This window comes from Pelmatolapia mariae, linkage group LG7, assembly GCF_036321145.2.
Source record: "Pelmatolapia mariae isolate MD_Pm_ZW linkage group LG7, Pm_UMD_F_2, whole genome shotgun sequence".
Lineage (NCBI taxonomy): Eukaryota > Metazoa > Chordata > Actinopteri > Cichliformes > Cichlidae > Pelmatolapia > Pelmatolapia mariae.
The window spans coordinates 21,452,446-21,465,829 of NC_086233.1; the positions used below are offsets into that span (position 1 = coordinate 21,452,446).

The 13,384-nt window shown below is 42.0% G+C and overlaps 1 protein-coding gene across 2 annotated transcripts in view; it reads right to left on the reverse strand.

Moving 5' to 3' along the window:
• The window catches only part of LOC134630777 (nucleus accumbens-associated protein 2), a 31,453-nt gene that overhangs the window by 9,817 nt on the left and 8,252 nt on the right, over positions 1 to 13,384 (reverse strand). The window contains exons 1-2 of one of the 2 annotated variants that reach the window (XM_063478430.1): positions 1,322 to 1,709; positions 90 to 271 (exon numbers count right to left, since the gene is read on the reverse strand). In XM_063478430.1, the coding sequence (XP_063334500.1) occupies positions 90 to 201 (112 nt within the window). In that variant the 5' untranslated portion in view covers positions 202 to 271; positions 1,322 to 1,709. Of the gene's footprint in view, positions 1 to 89; positions 272 to 1,321; positions 1,710 to 13,384 lie in introns of those variants that run through there. The other variant, XM_063478429.1, reaches the window with a different exon arrangement.

Here is a 13,384-nt window from a genome sequence, read left to right on the forward strand (position 1 = left end):
AGTTGAGAACATTGACGAAGACAGTTAGCACTTTGTACAAGTTAATCTGTGATTAACAGAGCAACATTAAGATTTTTCTGCCAACTGACCTTTAACCAGTATGGATACATCACAGTAGTGTCCCAGCAAGCGCTGCTCATTAAGGGAACCCAGAACCGTAGCTCCAAAGTTTGGGATCTCCACATGGAGCAGCTGGGACATGATGGCCACAGAGTGGAAGGAAGATGGGGCTTCAGATATTCACTGCAGACTCTGCCGCCGGGAGAGGCATCTGTAATAACAAAGCGGAAGGAATCCAAAAAAAAAGGTATGGTAAATGCGTTGGAGAGGAGAAACGCACTGACAAATGAAGGAGCAAAAAACAAACGCGTGAAAGATGAAAAGACATGCCAGAGGGAGGCAGAGGGGCGAGAAGAGAGAGATAGATCCTCTCAGGTTGTTTCTCTCTCTTAGAAAAAGCAAAGAGTAAGAATGAAAATAGAGTTGAGATGAAGTGAGAACACGCATACAGTTGAGGGAGAAGTGAGAGGTGTGCGAAAGAAAGATGGATATGCAGAGATAGTGGGTGAGAGAGTCGAGGCAGGAGAGAGAAAGGAGGAGTCACTCCACAGAGAAAAAAAAAAAAAAAAAAAAAAAAAAAAAAAAAAAACACGAACACAATGCTGCGCCTACTGTGCATAGAAGGTTGTGAAATACCTTTAGGCTATGTTGTTTTACATTACTTAAATTCCAAGAACCTTGCACTCCTTCCATGTATTGCTCTTAATGCATCCAGAACAATTTACCCACAGCATGGACTTTGACAGCCTGTACGCCTGAACTTTTCTCAGAAATAAACCCCACACTGAATGCAACCTGTTTTTCATGTCACAGATTTTCCTGGATTTCGCTGACACCGTGGCAGTTGTCCTCTTTCTCAGATCTAGCTAGACAACAATCCAAAGAAAGACAACTTTAAAAAACAAAACAAATAAAAAGTCCTTTTCAGTAACACTCTCCAGATATATTTGCACCTTCATTCCAGCCCTGAACCTTTTATAATTGCCTTTGTCTTCCCACCAACCCACACATACGTACATATACGCACTAGTTTCATTATTGAGCAATGCTGCAGAACAGTTTCCAGGAATACAAACTGAAAAAGATGTCACCGCCTCTCTCTCTCTCTCACACACACACTCTCCCACTTCATGCACTCCATACAGAAAGGCATGCACTGTGGCTTACTTACATAAAAGCCTGCATGCATGAAGACACACACGCACATGCAGTAAAAGCTGCATAGGGAAATTACTGTGTACTCTGGCACGCAAGCACTCACCTGGAGAAACAAGAACATGTCTTTTCCTCTGCTAACAGTCTCTCACACATGCACAAATGCACAAAAAGAGTGCTCACTCTGTTATCCCAGACAGTTCTGACCTGAGTAAGCCAGTCTTCTGGTTAAAGCACACCATGGAGCCTTGACACACACACACACACACACAAAACACGCCAGCAGCAGTCAGGACCAGGACAGAAGAGGAGCAGTTAAGAGACGGAGGGAGAGCACTCAGATGTACTCCGTCTGGTCGACTCTTTCTCTCACTTAAAGTGTCATTCCTAGTGTCTCAAAGATGATTCTCTCTTCTGACTGACTTTTCTCTGTCTGTTTTCTCTCGGCCTATCTACAATCTCTATACCCTCCAAAGCCCTATTCTCCCTGCTAACTGTCTGCTCTAGCACTGTCTCAAAGCCTCCCTCTGCCTCCTTGTCATTATCTCGCTCTCTCTGTGTTTCTCTCCCCCTCTCCCTGTTCTCCAAGGGTTGAATTCAACAAGTGCCGCTGTAGATAGGGGGAGTGTGTGAGTGAGAGAGAGAGAGAGAGAGAGAGAGAGAGAGAGAGAGAGAGAGAGAGAGAGAGAGAGAGAGAGAGAGAGAGAGAGAGAGAGAGAAGGGGGGGAGAGAGAGAGAGGGAGAAAGACAATGGGGGGGAGAGAAAGAGAGGCCAGAGCAGAGCAGAGCAGAACAGAGCAGAGCAGAGCGAATCAATGATGAAAGGAGTGGGAGGCTCAGTGTGTGCGCGAGCGCACGCCCGTGCATGTGTCTGCGCGCGTGTGTCTGATCAATGCAGTATCTATACGTCGCAGGGAGTGGGAGGGAGAGAAAAACACAGGCTACAGTTACAGACGGAGACAGAGACTGGGCAGAGCTAGAGAGAATCAAGGGAGGGAGGGCGGGAGGGGAGAGTTGAGACAGAGAGAAAGTCATTTGAGGACAGTACGAGTAGAGAAAGACAATTAGGTTGAAGCAACTTCTGCTACTTGGGCAGAGACATGTATATACAGTCTAACAGAATGAGGGGGAGAATGACTAAGACGAAAAAAAAGAGAAACGAGAAGCACATACAGGGGTCATATCCACCATTAATTAAGGAGACATCGAATAGCGAAACTTGTGAGAGCCCAGTTTGACGCAAGTCTGGAAAGAATGCGTCACATCTCAGTAAAGCAGAGCTTTATTAAACTCGAACTATAGCATGCACAATGCAGTGAATCCTTAAATCCTTCTAAATGTAGAACTGAAAAGATTGATCGAAAAACAATCACCCGTGTCAAGGTATTTCCCATTATTCGTACCATCTTTGTAAGACAATAGTTAAAAAAAAAAAAGAAAAGAAAAGAGAGGCTTTACTTTTGAGCAAGTGTTGTGTATTTTCTCTGAATCATGCAAGGACATCTCTGCCAAACACCTACACATAAACAGAGAGAAGTGCTGTCTTCACGCAAGACTATTTTGTATTTCTACATGAATTGATGAATTAAATGATTAATTTACGCCTCCGCTTCGGTGGCTCGGCTTGTTCAGGTGACATTTCTCTGCTTTCTCTTGGGTACTTTTTTTGGCCAGCCCATAGAACGCTTCCCTAAATGTTACTTGATCTGGATGAAGGAGGACAGGAGCCAGATGTCGCTGCCTGCGACAGGACAACCGCTAAAAGAAGGACAACAGCTACCAGAGAGGATAAGTTCCAGAAAGATGTGTGTGGGAGGGTATAAATGCATAACGGATGAGTAAGAGAATGGTTTTTTTTTTTTTACAGTATGTGTGTGCATATAAACACACGCACATGAACGAATGCTGTGTAATTTTTACATGTCAGAGTAAAAAATAAAAAAAACAACAAATAACACTAAGGAGACAGCTCTCTCGGAGTGCCGTGCTGTGTTATAGGTGACGAGACATGAAGACATCCTTTCAGCGCATGTCGCTTATCTTAAAAAAAACAAAACAAAAAAAACATCAAGCTGATGCTGAGGTTTTCTGAAAGTGAGCACGTCTCCCCCCCCTACAAAAACTATCAAGGCACATTGTGCTCAATTCTTTGCCAAAGAAACCTCAAGTGGAGAAAGTTGCGCTAAACTGAGCAAACTTTTACTCTTCAGTTGCAGCGGAAATATGAAAGGGAGGATATCACAAAGCGTTGAATGCAGTGAGTCAGACTTTGGTTTAGAGAGCTTTGGCCCAGCAGTGTGATATCTGCACGGCACATATAGGCACACATGAGTGAGCACACACAAAAAGAGCACAGTGAAACGCAGGAGAAACAAATCTGCAAACACTCTCCTGCTTTCTTACACACACACACACACACACACACACACACACACACACACACACACACACACACACAGGTAATCTCCCTGTGCACACTCAGCAATACACATTCTGTTTGTTTGTCTGTCTGTCCCTCTGTGAACCTGCCAGACTGCTTGTCCACGGGCCCATCCATCCACCGGTTATTGTAACTACTGTGTCCTTACATCGCCTCTTGCGTCCCCCCCGCATCCCCACCCCCCTTCTTTCTCTTCTCTATCCTTCCCGCCCTGCATACCACGTACCCACTGTCTCTCTGCCAATTAATGCACACAGGGCTGCATTGCAGTGAGGTTGGCGCGTGCCACGGCAGCAAGCACAGTACAGAGTCTACAGACATGCATGTACGTGCCAGCCAGGCAGAGCGGGATGGAGAGGAGGGGGTGAGAGTGAGGGAAAAGAGGAAGAGGGAGGGCGGGTAAGTGGGTGGGTGAGTATGGGGAGGGGGGCGAGAGAGTGAGCGGAGAATATGTTGAGTCAGGCAGACAGGACGGTGGAGTGCCACACTGCACATATACACAGCCGCATGTCTGTGAAACTGTATGCATGAAACAAAAGGCACACATACATGTGCATCATGACAGCAAGCCCAAAAGTATGCAGAAATGCAAATGCAAATGCACGCACACACACACACACACACACACACACACACACACACACACACACACACACACACACACACACACGCATGCAAATTCCAACCTCCTGATGGCTGCTTTATATATAGACTTTGCACATCACTGATGAAAAAATATAAGGCACCGACTCCCTCAACTTGTTTGCCAAACGAGTCACTATATATGTGTGTGTGTGTGCGCGCGCTTCTCCGTACATTGTGTCCTCATTTGCTACCGTATGTTTGCATTTCCATGTCAAAGTTTCCTGCATACCAAGGCGTGTTTTTATAATCATCATAATATATCCGACTGTGACTTTTGGCACTTCATATCAGGCGCATGTGTGTGTCTGTGTGTGCGCGTGTGAGGCACAGTTTGTGAGTTTAGATATGAGATTCGAATGCTGTTCTGATGGTGCTTGTCTGTTTTTTGTTGGAATGTGTTACATCCATTTTAATCAAGAATTCATACCTACGCACAGTGTTATTAACTGTAGCAGCAGGTCCAGGCATATTTGAATAATATGAAGAAATGAGACGATTCGCCAGATGGCAAACAAACACACACACACACGCCGATTTTAACTACTACTTATACTAGAGCTGTCTACCAAATGACAATGCTGTAAGATTCAAACCTAAAACCATCAAAGTCACAAACAACCCTGAATGCACTAACCATTTATTACTTTGTGGAACAGTTTAAGCTTAAAGTGAAGTTGGTTCATATGATGCAAGTTGCAAAAATCCTCATTTAAATACGTTAGCCGGCATCATCGTCAAGGCACAGAAAAGTAATACCATTGCTAAACATGTTTTTTGAAGTAAAGAAATAAATTTAAACAAAAAGAAAAAAAAAAAAAAAGGAAACTCAAATCAAAAATCTGAAACGAGCCGAGGAGGAGCACATCCGTCCTCCATTGCTTATGTTGCCACTATACAATCTCAATATGAACAGTCCCTTCGTTATAAATATTCAGATCCTGCAGTTGTTCTCATGTTTAAAGTGTACCAGACAACAGATTCTATCCACGTTGAGACAGCAACGCTCCCTGGCAACAGTTCTACCAATCGGGAATGAGCGGGTGTCTGCCTGAGTCTGTCTGAGTATCATTATGGGATGTCGAGAGAAATAGAGAGAGGAAGAGAGAGGCTGCTTATCACTGCTTATAATGCAACATCATTCTCTGTGTACAGACCCCGCTGGGTGAAGTTGTCTGCACATAGTCAGGATCAAAATCATCTTTTCTTAAAAAGAAGAAAAAAAAATCTCCCCATGATTCATGTAGTTACGTAACAAAGAGACAAATATGAAATGATTTGTTGTGGGCTGAATATTGTCTGGTATCTTTCCACTTGTACTCACTCAATATGCACTAATAACGTAACTTGTGGTCTGACGAAGGAGAAAATAGCAGTGAATTCCAGTTTTTAACTGCAATGTTGTCTGCACAGAAATGATAGTGTGAAGCAAAAAGTCCCACAGAACAAGCCATATGAGGGTGGGATGATGTAACCAAATATAAACATAACATATCACAATTGTTTGGTCAAATTAAATATTAAAAAGTACTTTTTCGCACATTGCTTTTTAATAATCATTGTTTTGTTTTTTGGTTGGATGATTTTGTATTCAAAGTAAAGGATTTGCTGAATACTACCATGACGGGAAGAATTTGAAGTATACACACATTTTGTCACTTACAGTAAAGATGCACTAATGTGTCTAAAAAGAGAAAAATAAATCTAATAACTGTTAACATTATTAGATTTAGTGACAGACAGACTATTCATTTGGTCCCCTCTCCCTACTCACAGCATTGCTTTGACAAAAGCAGTCATTTTTTTTTGGTCTGCTAAGGGCCTAGAGACCAGTTGGCAACCATCTGCCAACTGGTCATGAGGGAGATATGTGTACTCTCCAACCAGTTGGTGAGTGGTTGCTGGAATTTGATGGTAGTTGCTCTGAAACTTATTGCTAAAGCCCCAGTGATGCCAAGAGATATGTCACTGGGAACAATGTGTATTTCTTGATCAGCGGTGGAACAGTTGCTGGTTGTTGTGGTACATGGTGCTGTTTATAATTATTTTATTTGCTAGCACATTGCTACGGTTGCCAGTGAAAGATGCTGACATGTCTGTAAACACTCTGCAACTACTCTCCAAGTGGCAAAGAAACATTTTCCTTCAAATTAAAAGTTGTGCCTTTCGGAAATCCACATCACACTTTTTAAAGTTGTACTGCTGCTCATCTAGTAGTTAGCAAGTGTCTGCAGACAAGTCGATGTCTTCCATGCAAACGGCAATCTGCTAATGATCTTAGCAATCAAAACCAGGTTTTTGGTCCAGCACCCTGTTTTCAATTTCATCTAGCAACAGCCAGCAACCTTCAGCGACTGGTTGGTACATTTTACACATTTTTTCCCCAGCACCTGGAGGCTGCCAGAGAGTTGCCAACCAGTCTCTAAGCCTGTGTGAGTGAGGCCTTAATTAGCTAAAATCTTTCCGCCATCTTTCCACCACAATGCAGACATTTATGCTCTCATATTGTTCTGTCACAAAATGTGATGGTAGAGACCAAATTCAAAGCAAAAAGGTGAGACTATTCTGAATCTTCTGGGGTTTTGGAAAAACAAATATATGCTAACAACTGCTGTCCAAAAGATCAGAGCCAATGCAAAGCAGCTGGAGCTGGACTGAACAACAGGAGTTCTAGGTAATGAGGTGTGTTCAAAATTTTTCACATATGGCTCTAACTGTCAGTTGTTTAGACTAGAGGTTTTAGAAAAAAAACATACTGCCCAAAGGGTTGTTGTGGCTAGCATTTGTTGAAAAATTACAGGTAAAATCGGTAAGCGAGACAAAATGAAAGCATCTACGGATCAAGCCTGCCAACTGCATTCCCGGCTGCTACTGTATTTAGTAGATACTGTTTACTCTCTTCCAGAATCTAACAGCTAAAGGGTCAATTATGATAAGTACAACTCCATCCATTCTAATCGACTCTCATCAAGGGAGGTAAACACGAACACGGACACACCTTCGCAGAAATGTACATATCTTAATCATGTGCACCGCTTCAGGGAAAGATGCCAGCGATGAATGAAGTTAATGCTTACATTTCCCAGTGGTTGAGCACAGTATTAAGGAAAAAGCTTTGACAAATGGGGATACCTGTAAGTTTAGCCTGTAGTCGCTGTGATAACCAGACAGAGTGAGGGAAAGAAAGACAGAGAGAGCATATACAGTATCTGTGTGTGTGTGTGTAATCCTCCTGAGGCAAAGGCATTGCTAATGGACTCCAAGTGGCTGTGGGAGGTAAACAAACAAACAGTAGCAGTGGCTACTACATCACACCAAACTCTGGTGACTAGCACACTAGACCGGCTGTGTATACCAAACATCAACCCACATACCCTTGAATATACATGACTGCATTGACTGCTTATAGATATATAAAGGAGTGCTCGAAAGATAGATATGGCAGACTGACGGGTACGTAATGGCGTTTTAGATTAAGAGATGATAAAAGGCCGGGGGGTGGGGAGATAAATGAATAAAAGGGGAGAGGAAAGAGAGAGAGAGGGAGAGAGAGCGAGTGTGTGAAAGATGCAAATAGAAAAGAACAAGAGAGAAGTTGACAAAGCACAGTCACAGGGAAAGAGAGGAATAGGGAAATAAGCTAAACTGACAGAAATGTAAAGCTCGAAAAGAGAATGTGTTCGAGTTGACAAGAAAACTGCAGAATACCCAAAAAGGCATACGAAAAGTTAAAAGTTGGAAAAAAAAAAAAAAAACAGCAGACTTGATCATCTGTAATATTAATATTCCCATTTAAACTGTGACAGCCATAAAGCACGACTTAGCATATTGTGTAATCTCATTTCATGCGCTTTGGTCCCCGATTTTTCCAAGCAGGGCAACAGACAAAGCCAGGCCATATGGATAAATTGTCACTTTGTTCCAATCCAAAGAGATCCGACCTCCGCTCAACATTACTCACTCTAAAATGTCAGCGTCACGGTATAAGCTTCCCAGACTGTCATTTTCTAGCAAGGTAAATCCTTAGATGACAAAGAAAGGGAAGAAAAACAGGCAGGTTGGATTTTTTTCAGTCAGAATAAACTCATATTAGAGAACCACAGGAGCCCGCGGGCCGTTCCAGTTTAGAGCAACATATAAGTGTGACGTTAGTGTGCTAAGGAAACTATATTCACGCAAGACGGAGATATTTTGAACAAATACTGACACAAGACCAAAAATCCCCCCAATTTCCAACTTAAAAGGAAGCTACGTAAGCAGCACAGGAAGAAAGTAGGGAAGAGAGAGAGACAGTGAGGACGCGACAAAGCAAGAAATGATTCAGTGTGAGATTGTTAAGTCACAACACTTGAATGTGTAAACGCTAGGATAGAGTATACTGCGCTTATGACTATCATGTGATATCTCTGTCTTTGGAATAGAAACCCTTTACATTGGGAGTGGTTTGCAGCTGCAGTGTGTGACTGTTGGGACTGTTTTCTATGAGCCCGAGGGACGTCATTTCACACTGGCACAGACTGATCTCCTGCCAACAAAGTGTCTGTTTTGATGGGCTCAGGCAGATTTTTTTTTTCCTTCTCCTGTCTTGTTTGGTGATTTCATCGATTGCCAAGACGTTGCAGGAAAAATGTCAATGGACAGAGAACAAAGTGACTTTGGTGTCAACCGTGGAATGCAAATCATCTCCAATTACAGCTTAAAAACGCCATTAGAGATAATCGGACAATTACTGCTCAGAAAAACAGAGTTTTTTTCTTTGATTGAAGGAAGGGTAATCTGACTTTTTGGGGAAGCAATAACTCTAAATTTATAAAGTTATAACTCTAAAGTTAGTTTTCACATGAAGGGAGGACCTGTTGCCGGGCAGCTACCACACCGAGGTCCACAAAGGTCTAGGAGTGAGTAAAAGCACAATTACTTTTAGCTAAGTATTCCTAAAACTTGCAATATCTGTGGATGACTTAGTCTGGCTTTATCAGTGAAGCAGCAGATTGAAAAATACATTTTTTTTTCAGCGTATCAAGGTAGATGCGTGTGTTGCTGCTCAAGCTCACAGAATAGAATACCAAATAAAAGAAACACAATTTGTCCTTGGCCTCGCAGTAGGGATGTTGTAGCCCTGCCATGTGACTCTGCTTTGACAAGGACATCAGTTCACTCTCGGGACAAGCGTTTGTGGCATCTCTAATGTGCTCATTTACAAACTATAACTGTGCCATGGCAGGGAGTGTACTGGCTGAAGGAGCTAATTGGTTTTATAGCTGATCCCTGCATCGAGAGCGCTTTGATAATTTATTCTTACAAGTGCAATTACAAATCAGGTTTGCCACCGTTGCTGTGCTAGCACTTCTGGCTACAAGGCACCAGATAATCGAGTACACTGGATTTATGCAATTGCCCTTAAGTTAGTTAAAAATGGCAGCCCCATCCCCCTCCGGAGCATGTGAGGTTATTGAGTTTTTTCTTTTGTTGTCAAGCTGACCAAAAGACTTGTGGTTATTGACATACTGCCTGAGGATAGCTTCGGTATTTCCTCATATATCCCGAAATCCCGAAAGTTCTACTTTAGAGGTGGCATGGGAACAATTTTTATAGGCCAACACACATTTAGTATTCAATCATCAATATCAAACATATCTCATTTCAAAATCACAAATGTTAATATATTTGTTTTCTCCTATCAGTTCTTAATATTAAGGACATCTTCAGGACTTTTTAGAGGGAATCTATTATGCCAGCTTGTATATAAGAAGCAGCATAATTCACTTTTGCCCACCTGGCCAGCTGTCTTGCCTTAGATACTCTTTGGATATTCTCTTTAGCTTGACCATTGTCTGGGGATACACTGGCCATAAGATGTCCTGCTGAGTGTCACCATCTGTCACACAAGCTCTATTATTAGGTTAGATTTCACAGGAAGTCTGTATGTTTGTGAGTGTATGCGTATCTTGCCTATGCATTTGTTCCAGGGCATGATTTGATTTCCATGCTGCGTGAGATCGTGAAATGAAACAGCAGGACATGAAAGATCATGACTGGCGATCCTGAACATTTTGAAAAAGATCCTGAATGAAGGGATGAGAGATATTATTTTTATTTCCGGTTTGTTTCCACATTTTGTTTAAGACAACCTGCTGAAGATCAAACTGAGCATCAGAGTGGGAAAGAAAGGTCATTTATGTGACATGGTTGTTCTTACAATTCATTTCAGAGAGAAATTTTGACAAAAAAGTCACAACAAAAATCACCTCAAGACCTTGTTGCAGTTAGAAACTGCAACAAATAGACAATCGATCTACACAAGGTGATCAAAGGAAGTTTCTTCCTGCTAAAAGGAAGAAATTTCCAGCGGAACAAGGCTGAGGGAGCGGCAGCTATCTGCCGCAACCGGTTGCAGGTGAGGGTAAACAAGAAACAGAAAGCAAAACAATAGGGAGACGGGACAGAAGACACAACAGTTCATAAGGTTTAAATAGAATTACCCCAAAAAGAGAAAATATCCCGTGAATATCTTTTAGTGAAAAGGCCTTGTTGAGGCCACAGGTCAGAGGAGAATGTTCAGACTCCTTTGATCAGATACGAAAGCAACAATAACTCAAATATCTACTCATTACAACCAATGTATACAGAAGGGTATACCTTAAAAGCAGATAGCCTAGAGCAGCAGAAGACCACCCCAGGTGGCTCTCCCATCAGCTAAGACGTTGAAGCCAGAATTTGGTGTCAACAACATGAAAGCATGGCTCCATCCTGCTTTGTATCAACAGTAGAGACAGGTGGTGGTGCCGTAATGGTGTGGGGGATATTTTCTTGGCAAACTTTGGCACACATTAACTTTAACGCAACCCCAGCCTACCCAAGTATTGTTGGTGACAATGCCCATCCTTTTATGACCACACTATACCAATCTTCTGATAACAGTAAGATAACGCACCATGTCTCAAAGCTCAAATCATCTCAAACAATTTCCTTGAAAATCATAATGAGTTCACTGTACTCAAATGACCTCCACAGTCACCAGTTCTCAATCCAATAGAGCACTTTTGGGATGTGACATAAAAAAACAAACAAAAAAGCAACGATTCACAGGAAGTAAAGCTGATAAATCTGAAGTAACTGTGTGATGCTTTCATGTCAACACAGACCAAAATCTCAGAGGAATGTTTCCAGCACCTTGCTGAAACTATGACACAAAGAATTAAGGTTGTTCTGTAGACAAAAAAGGTGGGGAGGTGGTGGGGTGTCCAACCTATTATTAGGAGTTAGTGTGTACCTAATAAAGTGGCCTGTGAGGGTACATCACTTGCAGATGTTATTTTTCGGTGTCTGTTCATATTCAATCTGTAGGCATTTATCTTGTTTTCTAACAGTAATTCTTGATAAAAGTCAACATCTCACTGAAAGAACTGACTAAATAAATTAAAAACCCCACATATATTATCATCATCTTTGTCTCCAAATATTCTTAGTCAGCAAAGCCAAATGGTTTATAAAAGGAGGTGTATTTGTTGTTTTAGTTCAAGGAACTCCTTTTGGTTCTACTGACTATGATCCTTTTTTTTGGCCTTCAGCGCAGTAACAGATACAAATACAGTGTTTGAACTGATGCAACAGATCTTTGATCCAAGCATTGCTGAACACCGAGATCATCTGAAGATAAATGAGAAGCAACGTGGACACATTTAGGTTCTGCTATTGACATTACAACTTGCTATCCAGACTCTAATTTAAGGGTTGAGGACCAGTTCCAGATTTCAAATATGAACGTGTCTGCAAGGGTCTAAATAAATGTTCTTTTCAGAGGTTATAGCAGGCTGGTTTTTAACTTGCTGGAAACAAGCGACATATTGCATAAGACAATTTCAGTGAAAAGGTTCTGCACATATTAAGAAAAAAAAAAACTGTGGATAACAGCTGCGTCAAGGGTGTCAATCAAACAGGGGCATGCAAAGTGAGAGAAATTTAAAACACACGCGATCAGGTCTCTGGAAGGTTTTTCACACCTTTAAGTGTAAAAGCAGTTGTTTTTAAAAAAAACGAAAAAACCTCCTACCTAGTAAAACCACCACTTTTTTAAAAAAAATTTACATAAAAAAATTGTAATCTACGAGGGATTTTCGATGACAGAAAAAAGTTCCCAGCAAACCAGCGAGTCACAGAGCGACAGGAAGAGAGTGACACAAAGGTAGACAGAGGGTTGGAGAAAAAAAAAAACAAAAAAAAAAAAAAAAAAAAAAAAACACAGCGTCTTGATCACACTGCTCTGCTGTGTCTGAGCTGACTGCTCTACAGTGGCACATGTGTGACATCAGAGAAGCCCAGCATGGCTGCCAGAGGAGCCCAGTGCAATGCAAAAATGAGGACGCATCTTTCAGCATCAGTGCCCCACTGTCTACACACAGGAGTATACAAACTCACACATGCACACGCAAACACACCCACGCAAACAAAGGCATACAGAGAAAGCAGTCCCTGCAACGAGTGAGTGCCCCAAGTACATTTTTCAATTAGAGCAGACTGAATGATAACTTAAAAAAAAAAAAACAACAACAAGAAAACCAAAAAACAAACAAGAGGCAAAAATAAATATATAAAGCAGCAGGGGCCTGAAATGCATTTGATATCAGAATCAGGAAAGCCAAGCACAGGCCACAGGTCATGCCAAAAAAAAAAAAAAGTGTATCACAAAAGATCATTTGGTCTAGCAGCAGCACACGTTTATTTTGAGATCTTATACGCAACCCCCCCTCCCCCCCCCCATCCACCCTTTCCCCAACCAAACATCTCTCTCTCTCTCTCACACACACACACACACACACACACACACACACACACTTTCCTGTGACCTAAGAACCTTCCAGTGAGCACCATACCAAGCCTAGCACACATGTGCTCAAATAGCATGTAACCTTGGGTAACCTCATCGCACTGGTAAAGCACTGAAGTGGGCTGTGGCTGATCCTACGCTTGTTTATCTCTGTCTCAGGCAAGAAATGAGTAAAGAACGTTGAAATAACCATCTCACATCATGAAAATCCCCTGGAGTTTACATAATGTGTGTAGAAGCATAGGTGTTGGCCACGCAGA